This window comes from Rhinichthys klamathensis, unplaced genomic scaffold (genome assembly GCF_029890125.1).
Source record: "Rhinichthys klamathensis goyatoka isolate OS25496 unplaced genomic scaffold, OSU_Roscu_1.1 h1tg000082l_1, whole genome shotgun sequence".
Classification (NCBI taxonomy): domain Eukaryota; kingdom Metazoa; phylum Chordata; class Actinopteri; order Cypriniformes; family Leuciscidae; genus Rhinichthys; species Rhinichthys klamathensis.
In genome coordinates this window covers 2,842,921-2,865,097 of record NW_026606624.1, presented here as the reverse complement: position 1 = coordinate 2,865,097, position 22,177 = coordinate 2,842,921, and the positions used below count along the sequence as shown (strand labels likewise).

Genomic DNA, 22,177 nt, shown 5'->3' with positions numbered 1-22,177 from the left:
ACTGTCAAAAGCATTTAGTGAAACCTGAGATACTGTATTGAATATCTTAACATACTATAACACATATCCCCTAACTGCTACAGTAATTGGTAAAAGAAAAGTTTGTAAAATGTATATATTTTTGAGTAAAGTAAAAAAAGGTGAAATCTCATATGTGTGTGTGTGAGAGAGAGAATGTAAATATAATTATACATAGTAAATGACTGGATTATTTTTCACTGGTCGTCTCACACTTTTAAATATACTTGCATTGCATTTCATTATGGTCCTCTATTTTGAAATATGTCAACCGGAAGTGGTTGTGGATATTTGTTTTGCAGTGTTTTTAACGTCAAGCTTCCTGGAGCACCGGTGGCGGCTGAGTCAGTTGCGCTGAGCAAAAACGAAAGATGATCTTGGTTTTTAATGATCGTTAATAATTTATTCCACCAGACATGTATATGATTATGACGAGTAGTGAAATAGTTCACTCGAGGAGTCATTTATCGGGGAGATCATTAGCTTTTTCCATAAATACCGTAGATTAGCTTTCTGTCTGGTAATCTGGTTAATACAGTTCTATGATTTTAACCAGTTAATCTTATTTATTAAAGTCATCCATTGTTTTTAAACTATCTGCGGCAGAAGACGTGCGTGACGGTGTTACACTCCACGAGCCGTGCAGATATGGGATAACAGCAGTAATCAGATTAAACGTGTTAGACTTCACTGTTGCACACGAAGTACGAATCCTTTATTAGTTAAATACTTACTGATATATTTGCTATTTGATGGGTGTCATTAAGTCACTTTCTCAATTTCAAATTCAGTTGTTTTGCATGTTGTCATGGATCCGAGCAGTCAACAGAGTGGGAATATGGAGGAAGTGAAGATATTTGATCCATCCATTCTTTCACAATGTCTTGATCAGATAGGTAATGTTTTGGATGGTGCCGTTTTATTACTAGTTTAAACTTGTGTTATAGTGGGTAACATGCTAATGCAGACTTGATTCTACCCTACTCTCCAGATTTAGCTTATTCGGACAGTGATGTCCCATCAGAAAACCACTGTGTGAATGAAGACCACAGGATGCCTTCAGACCCAGAGGGGCTCTTGGACTCAGCAGACCCTACATCAGAGGAAAGCAACCAACCGCAAGAGCCTTCAACAGATATGCAGAAGCTCCACATCGATGATGACAGGTCTCTGTGTGCCGGTGGTTCGGAGACTGATTCTGGGAAAGCATCCGAGGACTCTGCATTAGTTGACAATGGCCATGATGACTCGAGTGAGTTTGTTGTAACCGTGTTAGCCCGGGGGAAGATGGAAGAGCAGGGAATGGGAATGAAAGGAGCCTCATCCCCTCTATGCGAGACCGGTACACCTCTGGGACCTCCTTCGCACAGGAACGAGGATGTGACGGCGGAAAGTTGGAGACTGCACAGGAAGCATGTGTTTGTGTTGAGTGAGGCTGGGAAGCCCATTTATTCCCGATATGGAAGTGAGGAGGCTCTGTCCTCCACTATGGGAGTGATGATGGCGCTGGTGTCCTTTGTGCAAAGTGGAGACAACATCATCCGTTCAGTCTACTCCGGTAAGTTCTTTGGGACGTCGAACTGATGGAAAAGAGCATGCTTTATTAGCTAATTTATTCGTAATCTTTCTCTTCTGGGAAAACAGACCGGAAATATTGATGACTCATCTTGCACTCGGGGGCGTATACAAATCTTTGTCCAATCAGGTGCTCTCTATAATGAGCTAGCTCCTCCATCTATCTCATGACACTGACTAGGAAATCATGGATCTTAAAGTGTATAATTTAATTTCACTGATTTGATTTTTCATGTAGTTGAATATTGTTAGGTTTGTAACATGAACTGTTTTTTTTAGTGAGTAAAAATATGCAAAGTTTGTCAGACAAGACCAGTCTATCTTTTATTGAAAATCCTTTAAATAAATTTTTATGAAAATCTTTTCTTTATTTTTTTTTCAAGAAAAAATGTGACAAACATGCATACAATCAGTGTATTTGACTCAGTTTTACCAACATTTATCAAGTTATTTAGCTGTAGTTTTAAAGGGAAAAGCTTTTTTCTATTCTTTATTATATTTTATATAAAAACATTCACCACCGTTCATTTTTTTTTACGTTTTTGAAAAAAATATCTTACGCTCACCAAGGCTGCATTTATTTAATCAAACATACAGTGAAAACAGTAATATTTTACTATATTATTACAATTTTAAATATCTGTTTCCTATTTTATTACATATTAAAATGTAATTTATTCCTTTTGGCAAAGGTGCATTTTCAGCATCATTACTCCAGTCTTCAGTGTCACACGATCCTTCAGAAATCATTCTAACATGCTGATTTAGTGCTCAAGAAACATTTCTTCTCAATTGTTCTTCATTACCAATGTTAAAAAGAGTTTTGCTCCTTAATATTTTTGTGAACACTGTTAATACATCTTACTGACCCCACACGTTTAAATGGTAGTGTATATTGTTCACACTTGTGAAAACGTAGCTGATGTCTATTAGACCAAAGAACAATGAATCATCTACCTAAATAACGACGAATCAACGGCTTAAATAACTTCATCTGGTGTCCTCTCTCCTGATAGACGAGCACACGGTTGTGTTCATGCAGCGGGGTCCTCTGGTGCTGGTGTCCGTCTCCAGCAGCCGTCAGTCAGAGCAGCAGCTCCGGAATGAGCTTCTCTACGTCTACAACCAGATCGTCAGCATGCTCACGCAGGCCAGCATCACCCGCATCTTCGAGCACAAGAAAAACTACGACCTGCGTCGTCTGCTGGCCGGCTCGGAGAAGATTCTCGACGGCCTCCTTAACCTCGTGGACTCAGACCCAAGCCTTTTACTCTGCGCTGTGCACTGTCTCCCCTTGGCCTCGTCTCTCAGGGACTCCCTCAGTCAGATTCTCCAGAAGGCCATCACGCCAAACCTGGTCTTCTCCATCCTCATAGCCAAGAACCAGCTGCTCACCATAGTGCAGGAAAAGATGGTCATCGACGATGCCCGACTGGAACCTGCCGACCTCCACCTTCTGCTGAACCTCATCGGGGCGTCGTCCGCCTTCCAGGCCGGGGAGATCTGGACGCCCATCTGCCTGCCCAGTTTTAACCCTGACTGTTACTTTTATGCATACATCTCCTATCTGGACCCTCCTGAATGTACTGTTTGTCTGGTTCTTCTCTCCACCGATAAAGAGGCGTTTTATTCTGTAGCCGAGTGTAAGAGGAAGATCGAGGAGGCTATGCAAGCGCAGAATGCGCTGAACGCCATATCGAAAGCTCACTCGTACAGCGTTAGTCAGGTGGGAGTGTCTGACCTCAGGCATTTCATGTACAAGCCCTTCGACGTGCCAGACAACCATCGGCAGCTGACGCAGTTCACCAGGTGAGTCGTTTGCGTTGAGGATTGAGAGTCTCGTGAAACCTTTTGAGAACATGTCCTTCTCATATTTCATCGCAAAATAAATAAGAAATGATATTTTTACTTTAATGGTACTAAAATAAGGCTTCATTTTCTTAAAGGGATGGTTCACCCAAAAATGAAAATTCTGTCATCATTTACTCACCCTCAAGTCGTTTCAAACCTGTATGAATTTCTTTCAAACCTGTATGAATTTCTTTCAAACCTGTATGAATTTCTTTCATCTGCTGAACACAAAAGAGGATATTTTGAAGAATGTCGGTAAACCAAACAGTTGATGGACCCCATTGACTTCCATAGCCCACACTATGGAAGTCAATGGGGTCCACCAACCGTTTTGGGTTACACACAATGGGCTAACATTACATTTTTTGGGTGAACTATCCCTTTAAGATCTGCATTTAGATCTTTTATCTTTTAAAGGCAAGGCAAGTTTATTTATATAGCACATTTCACTATGGCAATTCAAAGTGCTTTACAGAAAGGAATTAAAATAATCACAAAATAAAAGCAAGGAAAATTAAAAGAGATATATAAGAAATTAAAAGAGATGAATTAAAAGAGTAAAAAGATGACACATAGATAAACTTCTCATCTGGCAAAACACCGATACACTGTGTATCATATTTTTCACAACTCCCAGTTTTACTCTTAGATTTTCCCATGGTGATTAAACTGGTCTGTGGTGTTATTTCGGCGCCTAAGAAATCTATTGGACGTCTCCGATGGACCCGATTTTTCCTTAAAATCGGATAGGAGGAGCTCTAGGACTGACTCACAGGGTAACCTCGGGTTCACTGCCCCATCAGTCCGCACCCCACAGAACCTCGAGTTTAATTACACATCAAACTCACTTCTCCACCGCAGACCCAGGTCATCAGCATGGTTTCATCTCTCAAGTTCCCAATTAAGTAATTTATGTTTGTCACTTATCCAATTCTCAGTGCCATTTGAGTTCAGTTTAGAATCAAAAGGAGGAATACAGTGTAATACAGGAATAGAGTGCTATCAGTCGGACATACAGTGGATACAGTTATAAAAAGAATTAAAAGAGTAATAAAATGTATACATAAATAAACTTCTCATCTGGCAAAACATATTGTATCATATTTTGCACAGCTGCTTGTTTTACTGTGAGATTTTCCCATGGTGATTAAACTCTGTCTGTGGTGTTATTTCGACATGCCCAAAAAATCTATTGGAAGTCTCCAATAGACACGATTTTTCCCTAAAATCGGAGAGGAGGAGCTCCAGGACTGACTCACGGGGTAACCTCGGGTTCACTGCCTCATCAGTCCGCACCCCAAAAACACATTTGTTCGGAAGCTCTAGGAATGGAATCGATCCAGTCCTGAGTATCAGTATGTTGATTTAGTTATTGCTTTGACATGACTATTGAAACTAAGGTCTGACTCCAGAATCACACCGAGATTCCTGACTTGATTTTTAGTTGTTAGACCCCTACCGTCAAGGTATGCGTTCACCTTGAGAACTTCATCTTTGTTTCCAAGCGCAATGATTTCGGTTTTGTCTTTGTTTAACTGAAGAAAGTTTTGCCACATCCAACTGTTGACTTCATCAATGCATTGGCACAGGGAGTCAATGGGGCTGTAGTCATTAGGCGATAGGGCTAAGTAGAGCTGTGTGTCGTCTGCATAGCAGTGGTAAGAGATTTGGTTCTTTTTCATTATTTGGCTCATTGGGAGCATGTACAGGTTGAACAGGAGTGGCGCAAGAATTGAGCCTTGAGGGACTCCGCAAGTCATGGATGTCCACTCAGACTTATGGTCTCCTATACTCACAAAATAACCTCTCCCTCCTAAGTATGACCTGAACCATTTTAGGACTATCCCAGAAAGCCCGACCCAGTTTTCCAGCCTGTCAAGAAGTATGTCGTGATCGACAGTGTCAAATGCAGCACTGAGGTCGAGTAGTACCAGAATTGATGTTTTGCCTGTATCACTATTTAACAGAATATCCTTTATTATCTTTATGAGCGCTGGCTTTGTGCTGTGATGTGGTCGGAAACCAGATTGAAAATTGTCAAAGTAACCATTTGAGGTTAGGAAATTGTTCAGCTGATTGAAGACAACTTTTTCAGTGATCTTGCCTATGAAAGGAAGATTTGAGATTGGTCTGTAATTGCTCAATATGTTGCTATCCAGCTCTTTTTCAGGAGGGGCTTGACAACTGCAGTTTTAAGGGACTTTGGAAAAGTCTCAGAGAGAAGTGAGGAGTTTACCACTTCTAGGAGATCTGCTTCTAAGCTGTTTAACACACTTTTGAAAAAGGAGGTGGGGAGTGTGTCAAGAGCACAGGTTGATGTTTTAAGGTGCTGTACTGTTTCTTCCAAAATTGTACCATTCATTTCTTCGAAATCAGACATAGTAACTCTCTGAGGATGTGGTCTGATCTGTCTTACCTCAGTGCCACATAAGGATATGCTGATCGCCTTTCTGATATTATTGATTTTCTCAGAGGAGGAGGAAGCAAACTTACTGCATTTGCTGTCTGAGAGCATTTCACTGGGAATCTGGCTTGGGGGGGGGTTTGTTAGACTCTCTACAGTAGCAAAAAGAGTGCGTGTGTTATTTATGTTTCTGTTTATAATATTTGAGAAGAAAGTCTGTCTTTTGTCTTCCGCCACATGCGCTCAGCTTTTCTGCATTGTCTTTTCATATTTTGCACAGCTGTTGAGTTTCTCCAAGGTGCTTTTTGTCTACCACATTTGTTCCTCTAATTTTTATTAACATGATGCAAAAAAAGTGTCATTATTATTTTTATGTTGTGGCTGATAAATGCAGATATTAAATTCTATTCTATTTTGTCAGGAAAAAAAATGGAAAAAATATATATAAAAAAAATAACACTGAAAGTGCATTATTGTAATGTTACATAAAATGTCTTAATTTTTTTCATGCAAGATATAATAGCTTTTATTTTCTCCTTTAGATATTTGGATAAAATGTGACCTGGACTACTTTTTTTTTTTGAATATGGTTAATATGATTAACTCATATTTTACTGCTTGTTATGAACACCTTGCGATTTATCGGATGTGCTTGGATGCCTGTGAATGATGCAGTATGGTTATTGTTAGCTAGAACTAAAACTATTAAAAATGGTTTACTTATTTAAAATATAAATATTAAACAAAAATCAATAATAAATCAATAAATGTAAACGAAAATCAAAAATGCTGCCTTGGTAACTACCTGAAATAAAATAAATTGAAGTACTAAAATTACTTAAACTAAAACTGAAATAAAAATAAATTAAAGCTAAATAGAATTAAGCTAATTAGTTTTAACATTTTTTTTAAACTAATAAATATGAAAAAACATAAAATGACTGAAAACTGAAAATATAAAAATAAAAGCTATTCAAAATATGAATAAGTGCTATATTATATAAATAATACATAAATAACTACTTGTTTTCAATTGGCAACTTTTTAAAATTGATTTGCAAAATTGATGTCAAACACTTTGCAAACGAGAAAAAGCCTTTCCCTAATGCTGACATCAGATTTATCCTCAGCATCTCCACAAATAACTTTTTTAACAGTATCTCTGAGCTTAATATTTTCACTGTAAACCTCTCACATATTTCCCAAATTAATTTCACTAAGGACAGAAATCGAAAGCACGCTTTCTTCATTTATCTTATTGTTTGATGCCAAATGCATTGGCTTTTATTGAGAGCACTCTGTTTGTCATGAGATGTTCTTTACAATGTAGGACCCCTAATATAATATCCGAAAATGTTGATGAATGACATTCAGAAATGAGATCTAAAGCACAAAGACACTATTGTTTTTCTCTGTCTCATGGCTTCTCTGCGCAGCCCAGAGATGGAGGCCCCTTACGGCAGTGAGGAGGAGCAGATGAGACTCCTGGACCTGTACAGAGACATGCACAGCCGGATCCACAGCACCTCACGCCCCCTCAAGCTCATCTACCACGTGGCCGAACGCGAGACTCTGCTGGCCTGGGTATGTGAACAGTAACTGCTGTCACACGCATCTGTTCTCAGTACTCTTGAGAGCAAAACATGTTGATGTTGTGCTTTCCACCTCGCCTGGTGCTTTCACACGCTCTCCGGCAAGACCTTGAAAGATCGAGTTACCTTTAAGGCCTCCGAGCGGCAGTCCAAATTTGCAAATGCAGATTATGCAAATTAGGATCCTGACCTTGCTCCAAATGGAGTCGCGTTGTGATTGATTATTTAGCTGCGTCCTTGAAAATATTCTCAGGTTAATTACGAGTTGCCCAAAGCAAGTGAATTCAATTTCTCATTTCAGGTCACGAGTAAATTTGAGTTGTACACGTGCTTCAGCCCCCTTGTCACGAAAACCTGTGCCATCAACGCCATCACCAAACTGCTGCGCTGGATCAAGAAGGAGGAAGATCGTCTGTTTATCCGATACCCTCCGAAATACTCCACAACCCCCAACCCCAGTAAGAGCTCTAAAGGAGGTAAGAGTCAAACTGAATCGGATTATGATTTCTTGGTCTTTTACAAGATTCCCTCCATCTACTGACCATTTACATTGATTTGGTTTCAGATGGACACTGATCACCGACCCGCAGCGATCCAATCGCTAAAATGGCAGGACGTGCATCTCTGCATTCTTAACTCAGTTTAGTAATACAATGGAGATGATTCAACCAAATGATCATAAATAATCCACCGTGGGTAAATAAGTTATGTAAAGCTGCTGTTTGTTTGTTTGTCCATTTGACATCCTGGACTGGATCTGATTTTATACATTTAAGTAAAAAAACAGAAAACAAACATATTTTGTGAAAATTATAAACACCAGAAACAACTTTACTCAGCAAAAGGTCCAATAAAATGTGGATTTTTTTTTCTTCAGAACTGGTGGCAATGGCTGATTATTGAAGCTGTAACTGGATTGTTTTACTTTACAGTAAAGTTTTTTTTTTTTTTTTTTTTGGTCATGTAATTGGATATAGATTAGAAACTGTTAATGCGATAAACTGAAATGATCAAATTTGGTGTCCTGATGTCTGAATCAGAATAATTTAGCTCTAATTTAGCATGGCTGCTCGAGCTGTGCATTGTCACAATGCACCTTTTCTGGTTGTTCATTGTACTTATGTATTCTTTTAGATGTTCACTTTGATTTTGTCTTATATGGTTTTGCATTTGAAACCGAACAGACCAAACCTTGCTCCATTTTAATTAAAGAATATAACATGAGCTGAAACATATCAGAAGATCTTAAAATTCTGTCTTTACTATGGGATTAATGTTCTTTCATTTCTGTTTTCAGTTAGGTTACTGCGCAGCATGTGTAGTTTAATGTTGTGTATGAGTTTTTGTTTCCTGTTGGATTTGCCAGTCATGAATTGTGACATTTACTTTTCTGGCATGTGCACTATGACGTCATCAAATCATAAGATCAAGATCACCATAAAATGTAGGTTAAAACCACTGGACATAATAGGAAAAATACTCTGTGTATGACAAAATACTTGCAATTTTCTCAAGTTTGCTTTTCTGGAAAAAAAAAACATTTGTATTCAAGAGGAATAATATATTGGTGCTGTAATAAATCTGAGGTTGCTCAAGTACATCTTGTATTTTGAAATCTTATTTACTGACATGATTGCTAAATTTAGAACAGGTAATAGATCAAGATATAGCTCAAGTTCAACTTGTAAACAGATGAAATTATACAGAAACAAATCACCTCAACAGTCTTTTTATTTCTCGTTTGAGAAAATACTGTTTCAGACATTTTTTGTTTGGTACTATTAGCTTTTCACAGGCTTTAAAAAAACAACACATTTCTCTTTTACTCTGCGTACATGATCTAAGAGACTACTTAATATTTTATACTATAATGTTCTCTCACTTTAGACCACTAAGGAACAATTGCATTAAAGTAGTAATGCTTCCTGAACAATATAAAGCTCTGTAGAGCTGTTAAATTAAACCTTCTCAATTACTATTAAATAACTTTTCCATAACAACTCCGAATAAATTAAAATGACGTACAAAGTTTGTCATTAATTTACATTTCAGATTTTAAAAACACATCTGTGCATATTTTCTACATACATGCATTTATATTTACACAGTGATCTCCACCCACAATTACAAGCTTGTTGACAGACACATCCTTTCTTTAAAATAAACGGGCACATATTAACTTAAAAAGGACACAAAATAGGAGCTGGGTGTTAGTACCAAAGAAATGAATAGCATAAAATGGCATCTCACAGTAGGTAAAACAGCTATGGTAGTCAAACACCAGACGTTTCAGAAAGACAACAGATCTGATAAAGACGAAAAGCACGCTAGAATGATTCACCAGCAAATCTAAGGGCAATAGGACTTTTGTTGTGCACATGCATTTCCTCAGTCCAGAAATGTATCCAAGTAAACTATTACAAAATGCATTCTAGCACAAAGTTCCTGAGTCGTACTGCCCGAACACCCTGGTGCATTGGCAACATAAGTGATACGATCACCTCACATTCAATAAAACTGCCGAAAATGGAACGAGTGGCAAAACATTGTCAACATACAAAAATAAGTGCAATTAGAACAACTGAATTAAAAACATTCTTAGAAATATTGGTTGATTGAGAACATTAAAAGTGAATAAAACCAGGTTTTGATTTATGATGTGCCTTGAGTTTTGGAGGGTAGGAAAAAATGATCTTATAAATCTGCCTTCCACTGGTATAAAAACCAATAATCATCTGAATGTTATGAACGTACCTTCACTGGTATCTTACAGTCAGTTTAGACATACATTTGACAGAAGTCTTTTATATAAAATTTGAGGGGTTAAAAGTTGAGTTTTCCTGCACATGGCTCAGGTGTGTCATGGCCCTGTCGTACGCCATGTGCACTGACTTCCGCACATTTGGTTTCTTGCCCTCCATCAGACGCAGTCTGTCTACAGTGTCGTCAATGCCCATGTGATGGAGTTTGTCCAATGGTAGCCACTGCCTTAATAGCAAAACAATGACATGAACAGGCTTAAAACAAGCTTGCAGGTTTGAAATATATTCCATGAAATGTATTTCACCTTACCAGGTTCTTTTTGTATCGAAAAACAGCACAAGAAAGAGCTTCTCCTCTGTCTCCTCTTGCCTGCGTGTACCCAGATCCAAAACGTCTGTAGGAGGCACTGGGATGGGAATGCCGTTGTGAAGAATTCCTTCCCGGGGCATGTTAGGATCGACAACCTGTTGAAAACCATTATTAGTTTAGGCTAGGCTATAGATATACTAACTTATTATAGATTCAAGTGTCTCATGAAGACACACAAGCATAAGCGCAACCGCATGTGATCCTTACCATTGCAGGGTATGAGGGGTACCCACGACATTTTGCCCAAACCAAGGTTAGAGGTTCCATCTCGTCATCATTTTGAGAAGTGTCTCTGCCTACAAAAGTAAAGACAAAATGACGATAGAACAAAACAAAAAAAGAACAAAATAGTTCCTTCAAGGTCTTTGTTGGACCCACTTGTATTAGTAACTTCATTCTCCTCCTCACCAACAGGAACTTTACTGAGAGCTGGTTTACCACGACTGCGTTTTGGAGGTGAGGAACTGCAGAAAACATTAGCAGACAAATGGTTTTAAATTACTTCTGTGTAATAGGCACCTTGAACACCTGGTATTAAGATCTGTGTCAGGTGAGGTGATGCAATCTCAAGAGGTCAGTGCTAAATACAGGTGTAAAAACAGGTCATATAACCAGGTTTCCATCCATATACTTATGGTAATTTTGGGGATATTGCATGAAAAATATTTTGAGGCAAATAAATGTTTTATTCAATGAGAAAACATGCACAAACTCAAATATATAAATATTTAATTTAATTTATAAACTACAAATTAAATTCATAAATAAATAGTATGCAATTTAAGATTAGCAAAAACATCTGCATATTGCTAAAACATTTTTGCCACTTCCAGGGAAACAATATTATTGAAATTGAAATGTTTGTAATAATGAGATTAAATCGCACAAGTATATTTTGCTCTGGGGTGAACTTTTTTTGCACTTTCTCATCATGCAGTGACACACCGGGCCTGTTTACACCTGGTCACTTCATGCGTTTTCTCTGATCGGATGGCTATCCGATCGGGAAAAGACCAGGTGTAAATGCCCTCCGAAACGCTTTCAAGACGGATTTAAATCCGATCACTCAAACCACTTCAAGAGGTGATTTGAGACGCATTCCAAACGAAACTGGACAAGTCGAAATGCATCTGGTTGTTGAAGCCACATATGTTAATTTTACTCCTCCCAAAATGTTAAAAAAATAAGTGTGTGAGAGCATGTTGATATGATATGACAGCGCTACTGCAACACACATCTCCACAGATGAGTAGCCTAATATCTCTTCAGAAAGCCGACGCGCAGTGCCGCAAATAAAACTGAAAGTAAGTCGCAGACGCTCAACACACACAATCATCTTCATTAAAAGTAGTGAGACTAAATGATCTTACCAGTGCTGATGCCGCTCTCTCTCCTGTTGCAGTCTTTGATCTTGAAATTAGCTGATGATAAATAAAATGCAGCTCATATGTTGCTTTCGTTGACGTGAACTCCGTTAAATTTGCATATAGCGCCGGAATTGAAGATCGGATTTATATTCGTTTTGCGGATACACATTTATGTGACCAAGTGTAAATGGAACGGTTTTAACAAATCAGACAGCTATCCGATCAGTAAAAACACATGAGGTGACCAGGTGTAAACAGGCCCACTGATGCCACAAGCCAAGTGTAAACAGGGAACCTAGCATTTAAAGCACTCAGTTCAGAGTGCTGACAGCATCCATTACCTGTGTGTTGGGAAGGTGGGAGTGCAGCTTTCTGAATCGGATGAGTGGCTGCTGTGTCTCTTGAGTCCATTTGCGAAGCCTAAATAAAGAGCATTAGAGCTTTAGCATATTAAACACATTGCCATGGACAGCACTTAAATCACTGGTCATTAAACTTGAGTAATCGTCTTAGATATTCCAGTACCATTCTCTTCTGGCCGAGAGTGGGCCTTTTCGCCTTCGTTGTCCGAGCATGTACTCAGTCCTCTGGATCTCAGCTGGTGAGGGGACGGAGAGGGTGATTTTGGGGCTGGTGGAGCTGGCAATAATTTGGCTGGTGCGGTCTGCTGTGGCGATGCATCATTTTCGCCTTTGCTGACTCCATTTTGCAATAAAACAGGCTTGTCCTTTTTTGGTCTGGCTCCGTTTTTTGCTTTCTTGAAGAGGATTGATGTCCGACGACCCACACCCATCTTGGGTGAATCAGATGGGCTCTCTGCGGAGGAAACCCTGTTCACAGCATCCTCCTGAGGGCTGGTGTCCTCCTCTTTTGTGTGGAAGTTCTCATCTTCTTCTAAAGTCTGATCGTGATTTTCTCTCAGGCCTCTTTCTTTTCCTTTCGCCCTCTGTTTTCTGCTGCCAGGTTTATTTGACTGCGCTGGAGTGGTGGTCCGTCCCGTCTCAAGGCAGAACATAGGCGGGTTTGGTGGGGAATCTCCAGGTAAAGGTGAAGAGGCTGGACAAGTGGGTTTTTGCACTTTCTGCGATGTTGATTTTTTTGGGTCTTCAACAGTGGAAAGAAATTAATGGTTAACTTAAACTTGTAGATAACTTATAAAGAAGTTTGAATTAATTAATTAATTAATTAACTAATTAATTATTCATCACTTGATGGACTGGGTTGTAAGTGTTCTGCCAAGGTCTATTTTGCCAAAAAAGTAATTTTTGGACAGTTTAAAATAACAATTATTGTTTAATAACTACTTTTTTTTTTTAATGTTAATTGAAATAAAGCTGAAATAAAATAAAATATATGAATAACGAAAACTTTAACTTAAAATGTAAAAAAAAAAAAAATTGTTAGCAACTAACTGAAATTATAAGTTGAAGTTGAAGTACCTGAAGTTGAAGTTACCTGTATTGGAGGTTATGTAATCCATCTTCTCCTCACTCTTTCCCTCTTTGCTCTTCTTCTCTTTAATTTTCCCATTCAGCAGTCGTGGGTTGCGGTCCTGGTGGCTGATCTTGTGACGGAGGCTGTTAATTTCTCTGCGCAGCAGGCGCATGCGTTTTGTACGACCCCCGCTGGTCCGCATAGACGCCACCAGATCCAGTTTGTCCAGCAGGGTTTTCAGCTGGTCCTCAGGGCACATGTGCACACGATTTTCAGGGTCCAAAAGCAAGTCAACTGTAAATCATTCGATGGGAACATTTTTTTAAAATTAAAATCAGGCATTGCAATAAAAGAATCATAGGCTACTTTTATCGTGTTTTTTGTCCTGTTTGAAACTTTTAAAATGACATGAGGGGGAGTTGATAATGAGAGCATTTACATTTTCTAAACATCAGAAAGATTAATCTCGTAATTGGGTTAGTTCACCCAGAAAATGTAATTTCTGTCATTAATTACTCTCACGTTGTTCCAAACCCGTAAGACCTTCGTACATCTTCAGAACACAAATGAAGATATTTTTTTATGAAATTGGGACAACATGAGGGTGAGTAATTAATGAACGAAATTTCATTTTTGGGTGAACTCTCTCTTTAAGACTGTACATTGTTTTGGTGACTGTTAACATTGGAAAGCTGCTCACCTTCATCCCACCAGGAGACTGTGGCATTGTGTGCGCTGGGCTTGTCTGGCAGGTGCATGCCTGTGCTGGGATCAAGGCCTATGCTGAGAGCCTGATGTTGGGCGTGTCTCAGGACAGCTCCGCCCACCTCTCGGAGTTGCATGGCAGCTTTATGGAACATTGTGTCATTGGAGTTGTACCTCAGACAGTTGGATATCATGAGATTGAAATCATTCTCCAAGTCAGCCACAGATGAGTATTTATGGGCCTCCAGTTTGTCATGCATTGTAGAGAAGTCCATCGGCTCACAAACAAACTCCAGATAATCTGGAACCTGGGAAAACAATAAACAGGGTTTCTGCAGGTATCTTCAAATTAAATGTAATGCTTTTAATGCCATTTTTTTTATTTTTAATGCCATAAATGACCCATGACTAACCACGGATATATATATATATATATATATATATATTAGTGCTGTCAATCGATTAAAAAAATGAACTCGATTAATCACACATTTTTTTTCTGTGATTAATCACAATTATAGGTTTATATTATTTTATATATTTTATAATGTAATATTTTCACAGTTAATCTACAAATGAATGTAGAGACAACAGAAAGACAGTATATTTTAAATGTTCAATGGCATCTTTTTATGAATGAAGGCCAGTATCACTGATACTAATAAAGCTATTGATGTCTGGACAAAAATGATTTCTTCCCCTAATTATAAATATTAATTATAACCATCCAACAATACAGTGTAATTGAAAGCTATCAATTTTTTTGTAAAACATTTATTAGGCTTCAAAAAAATATAAGAACTTTTAATTTAAGTGTACTTCAAATAATCCTCACATAAACCCATAATAAATGTCATATCTACGTGCCCTTCCTGTCTAACAGGTTGGACATATACAGAAGAGCAGTGAGTGATTTTCTCTGTTCTCTTTGTTCTTTGATTAACTTTACTGACAGAAAGCTTTATTGGCTGCTGTCCCTTTAAAACCAGCCGCTGCTGACAAGAGTCGCGGATCTCACATGCGCCTCATTCTCTCACATCTCTTCACGTTCTATAGACATCGTAAAGTCATCATAAGACTGCTCTTATGTAATGAAGATACTCGACAATACAGACATTTTGGCATTATTGTGTGTGTTATATTGTGTGTTCAAGCACGAAAGAGAACCGTTTTCTGGCACGCTGTCTGTGCCACGATACTGGAGCGTCTTTCTGTGTGAGCGTCGAATTTGCACGAATAAGAGCGGGATCATATAATGTAATGCTTCCACCGCTGTACAAAATGCCCGCGTCACCTCCGCATCACTGCAATTTTGCTACAGCCGGAAGCAATTACCAAACTGGTTCCGCGTGTTTATCACTCTAACGTACATATTTTGAGACAGCAAATAAAAATGATTAATTATGAAGGCTATATTCAAATAAATTGATAATATAAAATTTTCTTCAAAACTCTCTCAATTTTTAATGCCTGAAGGTTTAAAATGTAATGCTTTTTAATGCCATTTAAAGGAGCTGTATGTAAGATTGTTGCCAAAACTGGTACTGCAACTTCACTTTCAAATTACTGTAGAGTGGTGTATCCCCTCCCCCTCCCCCTCCCCCCTGACTCAAGGTTGCCAGATAGGCTGCAGGATCCAGCAGGAACGTGACGAGCTGCAGCTGTGGTAACTAGAGCAGAGCTGGCAACCCGGATGCCGCAACACTACTGACTTCGTGATTGGTAGATAGGTGGAGGGTGGAGCATCAGACCAAAACACAACATGACAACATCAACATCAGTTGAGGGCTGCAACTGCACTTTTTAAATGACAATATCCTGGCCGGACTACTGTTGTCAGTGATATAAGTATTTGAAATGTACATGATTTCTTAATGTCTAGTGATATATCAGGGTCATTTTATGATTAATTGAAATACATTTCTTACATACAGCTCCTTTAAGGGCTTAATTTTCGCAAAATCCATTTAATGACTTTCAATGCTTTTTAATGCCCTGCGGAAACCCTGAATAAAAAATATTTTTCTTGCTCTTTTAAAAATAAAAAGGTCAATCTACTATGTAGACACTAATATTCTCAGTGGGAAGTCCACCCAGACTATGGAAACTAAACAGCAAAAATGGGTCATTTAGAAACCATCATGGTATTGACTCCTTTTGGGCATATTAAAATATGTCTAGCCACATGTATACATCAATAGCATTAAAAATTAGTAAGCTGGTCCACCCTGATGAACGAGTCTGAACTACGCCAAGGTTTGAATGGTTAGCATAGTCCAGTTAGCCCTTATGATAATAACATATTTTTCTAATCAATATTTATAAAAATTTCTAAATGTTAAATTAATTTTTATACAATATATTTACAGACTCTTAGATTATGTTAGTTAATTGATTAATTAATATGAACAAACGAGACCTTATTGTACAGTGTTACCAAGTTATTTTTGCAAACAGCAAAAAGGGGACTTTAAAGGGCCCATTTCCTTACCTCCTTCAAATTGACAGGTGTGGTGAAAATATGATCTATGTCTTTCTCCTGCAGCTGTTCCAGTGTAGAGCGCAGAAACACCAGCGCAGGGGTGAGCTGCAGCTCCAGCGCAGCCTGCTGAAGTTTCATCTGGTGAGAGAAGAGAGCCAAATTAAATCGATTCTGTGAATTAGTAATTACCACATGCCTGTTCTCAATAAGTGATGGTTTTCAGAGAACAGGGTCTAGAGAACGTAACAAAAGAACATTAGACATGAGGGGATTTGTCACCTGTTCTCTTTTAAGTCTCTCCCTCTTTCGTATGAGCTCAATAAGAAGTCGAGCTTTTTCCAGGTCCTGTCGAAGCTTCTGCCAATACTTCAGCTCTTCCCTGACAGCCTGCAACTTTGCGTCTGGCTCTCTCTGTAAAGTCATTTAAAAAAAAAATTTTTTGGGTCATTTTTCTGCTCTGATTTTAGGAGAAAATGTGCAGAAATCAAACATAGTTAAATGTGTTACTCATGGCTGAAAACGTGATTAAATTAGCCATAATGTTTAATAAACAAATGAACAAACATGGGGCAGGGAAAAGTAGAATGATAAGCAATGCAAAATTTGTAGAAATCTGCGGTTTTCTGCTGTCGTAGATTTTGTGTGAGCTTGGTTATTAAGAGTTGTAGTATAAGTTATCACACTTTTTACTGTCATCAACAGCGTAATGTATTACAGCACACTAACCTGCTCAGATTTCTGAGTCTGTAGATGAGAATGGAGCCGGCGGATGAGTGGCACTCCGTTACGAAAGTGACGCTTCAGCAGCCAGTAATTATGGAGTCTCTGCATAAACTGATTTTTCCTTTCAACAGAGACCCCTGTGCAAATCTTGTTGAGCCTATTCAAAAAATATGAAACAAGGCCAACTGTTAAATTCAACATGAAACATTCACAATTCTCATTTTTCTTCTGTAAAGTGACAGATTTCTGAGTAAAAACCTGATATTCAATAAACTGATCAAATGATTTTTTTTTATTTTTGAAAGAAGTTATTTATGCTCATTATAAACATTTAGGCTACATTTATTTAATCAAAAATTTTAACTAATGGCTTTTGACTAAATCTTTAAAATATAATTTATTCCTGTGATGGCAAAACTGAATTTTGTGTCACATGATCCTTCAGAAATCATTCCAAAATACTGATTTAATAGTAACATTTCTAATCATAATGATCATCAATGTTGAAAACAGTTGTTCTGCACACATTTTTTTGTGGAAACCATGATGCATTTTTAAGTATTCTTTAATGAATAGACCTTTTAAAAGAACAGCATTTATTTGAAATAGAAATTACATTCATGTTACAATGTAAAAATCTTCACAGTCACTTTTGATCAATTAAATCCATCCTTACTGACTGAATAGAAGTATAATTTTTTTTTAAAGTCTTATTGTCCCCAAACTTCTACAACAGTATCCTAAATGGTAACCATAACATTCATTGGGAACTGGAAGTCACTTCCACACTAATGATGAGGTGAAATACTTCTACACGCTTACAAAGAGGTAAGATCAAAACCAGACATAACCGTCAAAAAAGCAGACGTAAACATTTACCTAAAGGAGGGTATCTGCGGCACCAGCAGGAGGGGCACTCCTGTCTTCCGCGAGGTCCCGGCTGGATTCTTCTGCGTTTTCTTCTGTTGTGCGGCCGAACCTTTTTTCCGCCCATTCTGGTTCTGCTGCAGCGGAGGGCCTAATGTGTATGACCTCTGACCTCTGTTACCCCTGCCCCCCACCAACCCATTGTCTTCATCCCCCTCAGTGCCCGTACCAGGGGGCGAGTGGTTCTCGCAATAAGCAGTTTTCTTCACAGTAAAAGTGGTGCCGTGCACACCGGTTTCCCGCACAGGGTCGATTTTCATATAGAGACCGGCTCTCTGGGCACAAGTGACGTGAAACGCCCTGTAGCAGTTTGCTTTGTGGCACTGAATAGACGCCCCTCTGCCTTTCTGTTTGCACAGGTAACAGGTGAGCTTCCATCGTGCAGGAGGAATGTTTTTTACTCCCTCCACGGGCTCTAGGAACACCGTGTTGGCAAAGCACAATTCAGGGATCCATATGGCACAGATGACGTGGGCCCAACTTCCGTCGCTAGTTTGTTTGAATGCACCTCCCCGATTAGGGCAGAGGACACAATCGACGGGTCGCGACGGGGATTGCAGACAGCGCCTGCACAGCCACTGGCCCTCGGGGATGTAAGGCACCCCGTAACATTCCTGGTGTACTGCGAGATTGCAGATGTCGCAGAACAGGATGACGTTGCTGTTGAGACACTCGTCGTCAAGGCAAACGCAACAGTAGGCATCCTCGTCGATGGTGCTCTGGGACAGCGCCTGGCTGCGGGACTCCAAAATGGACTCTCGCTCAAGTCGGTCAATCAATAACTCAAAAGTATCAGGGGGGACGGAAGCGTGGCCATCGGACACTCGCTTCTGATTCACCATCTCTAGCCAAGCCATGTCCTCCTCGTCCATGTCATACTCGGCCTCGTTGTCCAACTCCTCCCCTGACTTCTCTATGTAGCGATAATAAGCCGCAGGAAGAGGAGGGGCTTCTGAGGCCATGAAAGTGTCCACCGTACGAAATATAGGCTTCGGCAGGGGGATTTGTGAATGAGCGACCTGACTTTGCAAGCCATTCTGAGAGCCAGATCTCTTTTTGGCTGCGTGTTTGCCATCTTTCCGCTTGCTTTTAGACACAGTTTGTTTGTTTCCCAGTCTTTGCTCACTGTTCTCTTTGTTACTGTTGCACTCCGTCAGATCCTGAGCCAGCATTTCGTCCTCGGTTACGACGGAGAGCTGGTCATAAATGTTGATCCGGTGAAGCCTTCCCTCCAGCTCAATCTCCACCATTTTCTGAGCCTGCGCATACGTAAGAGTGTCTCTGGTCATAGAGAAGTTCAGTCTGCATGGAGAAGGTGGACAGAGTAGGGCGTCCATGTCGGCATGGCTGGATGGACCAACTTGACCCTGATCCTCTCCTCTGCCAAAGCCTCCAGCCCTGGATTGGCCAACTCGTTTCTTTAACTTTCTCATTGAAGTTATCCTCTACATAAATGTTAAAATATGAATGGACATAGGTACCTGTAAGAACAGAAATATGCATTACCAATATTGACCAGATATTGCTGAAAAAACTTCTCAAGGCAAGACACTACAGGCAAAACCATTGTTTTTTCATGCACTGGTCAATTTTGACATTTTGGGCTATTTCGCTTCATAACAGGTCTTCTATTAGACTAGTAGATAGAAAACATCCCAAAATACAGATTTACGTGTTTCTTTTATTATTATTTACGTCTGTTGATTTCAATTACAATTGCACTTTTGTCTTGCCACAAATCTCCAATTCAGTAGCACCAAAATTTCCAGTTTTATTCCAATGAATATTATGAAGGTTGTTATAAAGAGGCTTCTTCATATATAATTGGTCTGGTTTATAACACTTTATTCCAGAAAACATAGATTTTTTATTTTTTTTATGGACTATGAAGAGGTAAAACTATAAAGAAGTATCCAAAGTCCCCTCTGTAAAAACTCTTAACATGTCCAAATGAAAAAATCAGATTATCAAATTGCATACAAATGTATGCAAATTTGTGCATATTTAAACATATAATTTCAGAAAACTTGCAACACAAAACATTTGTTATTAATAAATGGGGAGGATAAGGTGATATCTATTAGTTAAATCATGTTTCCCTATTCACCTGTAGTCGTACTCTTGCCTGATATCTATTAGTTAAATAATTTTTCCCTATTCACCTGTAGTCTTACTCTTGCCTTACCACAAAAAAAAATCTTAGACCAACAAACCATCTCGAGGTGGTTTTAACTGTTTTTAGCAACAACAGGACTGTCAATCAGCACATTTGAATAAACGCATCAAAATCAAATGTAGCAGCGACTCCACTCCTTCATGATGCGTTTGCTGTAATATAAAAAGTAAAAATAAACGCTTCATTGAGATCAATAAACATCTAATAACTACTAAATAAGGGATTTCTCAAATTAACAGACACACATCTTCTACAGTGTGCATGTCGCTCCATTTGTAACGTTGGTAATAAATGTATATCAGGTGAACCAATAGGATCCCGTGCTCATATCACGTGAATAATTCGAGCCAATCACCGGGCAGACCTTCAATTTTTCCTCGACCCAGTTGACGTAGTTCGGTTGCAGAGCGCTAAATACCAATCCTGAAGCGAGACAGACGCGTCAGTCAGCCATTTTAGCAGGGCTGATGGACAGTCTCAACCTCGATTGTTTTTCCTGATAACAAACTCTGACGGTGCACTATGCCTTATTTTCACTTTGTCAACCAAACGACAAATAATTGCATATGACGCTATAGCTCCGTTGCATGCAATGCCGTGTGTATATGCAGAGAATAAAGCACTTGTATGTAATAAAGCGCCGTGTAACAGTCAGCCAAGGCAGAGCTAGTAAATGAGCGCCTTCCAGTGCTGGAGCCATATTTGGAGAGTCCAAGAATGCAACCGCAGCGGCACTACCTGCCCCCGCGACATTACTGTTTACAGAAAGCAGTGCAGAATAAATCAGCAAACTTACTCCTTTATCGATCGCTCGAAATGACAGGGAATGCCGGTCATATCCAGGGGCGACAGCGTCCTCTTCTGTAGCAAGACGGGCTTCCTCAACCCTCCATTGATGAGACTTCCCACAAAAACGTTTCTAAACACACATCCCGGCTGTTTACACAACACTATCACCTTGACATGGAGTCCCAGTGTTTCAAATAGGCGCCTGACATTATTGCAGAGTGTTCGTGTGCATTGAACGTTGGTTTGTAATTAAATTGGCAAGAAAAATACGCCCCTTTAGAAAAAAAAAGGCGAATTCTCGGCGTTGGGCTTTGCACTTGGCGCGCGCATCATGCGGACTGCTCTGCCATTGGTGGAAATGGTCATCGTGAGGCCACGGAGTCTCGCTTAAGCCAATAGAGGCTTCGAGCGATAAGAAAAACAACACGAGAGACTTCCCTGAAATGTTTGCGCGCACAGACTCCATGTTCACAAGCTACATTAAACGTCCGTGTAATGTATGGTTTACTGTGCAAAAAGAACATAATTTCTTGATAGCAGTCGACATAGTAGCTAATAATAATACAACAACAACAACAACAATAGCCTACATAATACACATGTTTTAAATAAATTCCGTTTTCCGTCTGACCATATAAATGCAATATTTTAATGGTAGCGTATAGCCCATGTAATTTTTATCCACTTTATTAATATTATTATTATTTTGTTTGTTTATTTTTTTAATGAAATAATCTCACGTTTTAACAATTTGAGATTAGGCTACTACTTCATCCTTTCCGTTTTCCTCTGAATAAAGACTATGGCTACCTTTCGTTTGATGTATTTTATTGTATTAAAGTAATTTTTGTCCACTTTATTATTATCATTATTATTTTGTTTGTTTATTCTTAATGAAATAATAATCTGAATGTTTAAACAACTTGAGATTATTTCATCCTTTCAGTTTTTCTCTGAATATATAAAGATATCTTTTAGTCGTAGGCATATTGCATGTTATTT

At 38.9% G+C, this 22,177-nt stretch overlaps 2 protein-coding genes across 5 annotated transcripts; one reads left to right on the top strand and one right to left on the bottom strand.

Moving 5' to 3' along the window:
- The first annotated feature begins 316 nt into the window (after window positions 1-316).
- On the top strand, window positions 317-9,038 carry mon1bb (MON1 secretory trafficking family member Bb). Of its 3 annotated transcripts, XM_056251461.1 has the most exons (7): window positions 317-722; window positions 810-914; window positions 1,010-1,576; window positions 2,610-3,402; window positions 7,285-7,432; window positions 7,742-7,916; window positions 8,006-9,038. In XM_056251461.1, the coding sequence occupies exons 2-7, from the start codon at window positions 827-829 to the stop codon at window positions 8,014-8,016; spliced, it is 1,782 nt and encodes a 593-aa protein (XP_056107436.1). In that variant the 5' UTR covers window positions 317-722; window positions 810-826; the 3' UTR covers window positions 8,017-9,038. The 3 variants fall into 3 exon arrangements, with proteins under 3 accessions (XP_056107436.1, XP_056107437.1, XP_056107435.1); XM_056251462.1 differs by lacking the exon at window positions 317-722 and having other exon boundaries at window positions 737-914; window positions 7,742-7,898; XM_056251460.1 differs by lacking the exon at window positions 317-722 and having other exon boundaries at window positions 737-914.
- A 1,080-nt stretch (window positions 9,039-10,118) lies between these two features.
- Window positions 10,119-21,503, bottom strand: brpf3a (bromodomain and PHD finger containing, 3a). 2 transcript variants are annotated; one of them, XM_056251458.1, is made up of 13 exons: window positions 21,183-21,502; window positions 18,163-19,691; window positions 17,287-17,440; window positions 16,840-16,971; window positions 16,570-16,698; window positions 14,074-14,386; window positions 13,395-13,667; window positions 12,465-13,043; window positions 12,281-12,359; window positions 10,951-11,036; window positions 10,780-10,868; window positions 10,513-10,667; window positions 10,119-10,428 (listed from the first exon to the last, which is right to left on the bottom strand). In XM_056251458.1, the coding sequence occupies exons 2-13, from the start codon at window positions 19,641-19,643 to the stop codon at window positions 10,245-10,247; spliced, it is 3,654 nt and encodes a 1,217-aa protein (XP_056107433.1). In that variant the 5' UTR covers window positions 19,644-19,691; window positions 21,183-21,502; the 3' UTR covers window positions 10,119-10,244. The 2 variants fall into 2 exon arrangements, with proteins under 2 accessions (XP_056107433.1, XP_056107434.1); XM_056251459.1 differs by lacking the exons at window positions 10,119-10,428; window positions 10,513-10,667; window positions 10,780-10,868; window positions 10,951-11,036 and adding an exon at window positions 11,427-11,993 and having other exon boundaries at window positions 21,183-21,503.
- Between the last annotated feature and the right edge of the window lie 674 nt (window positions 21,504-22,177).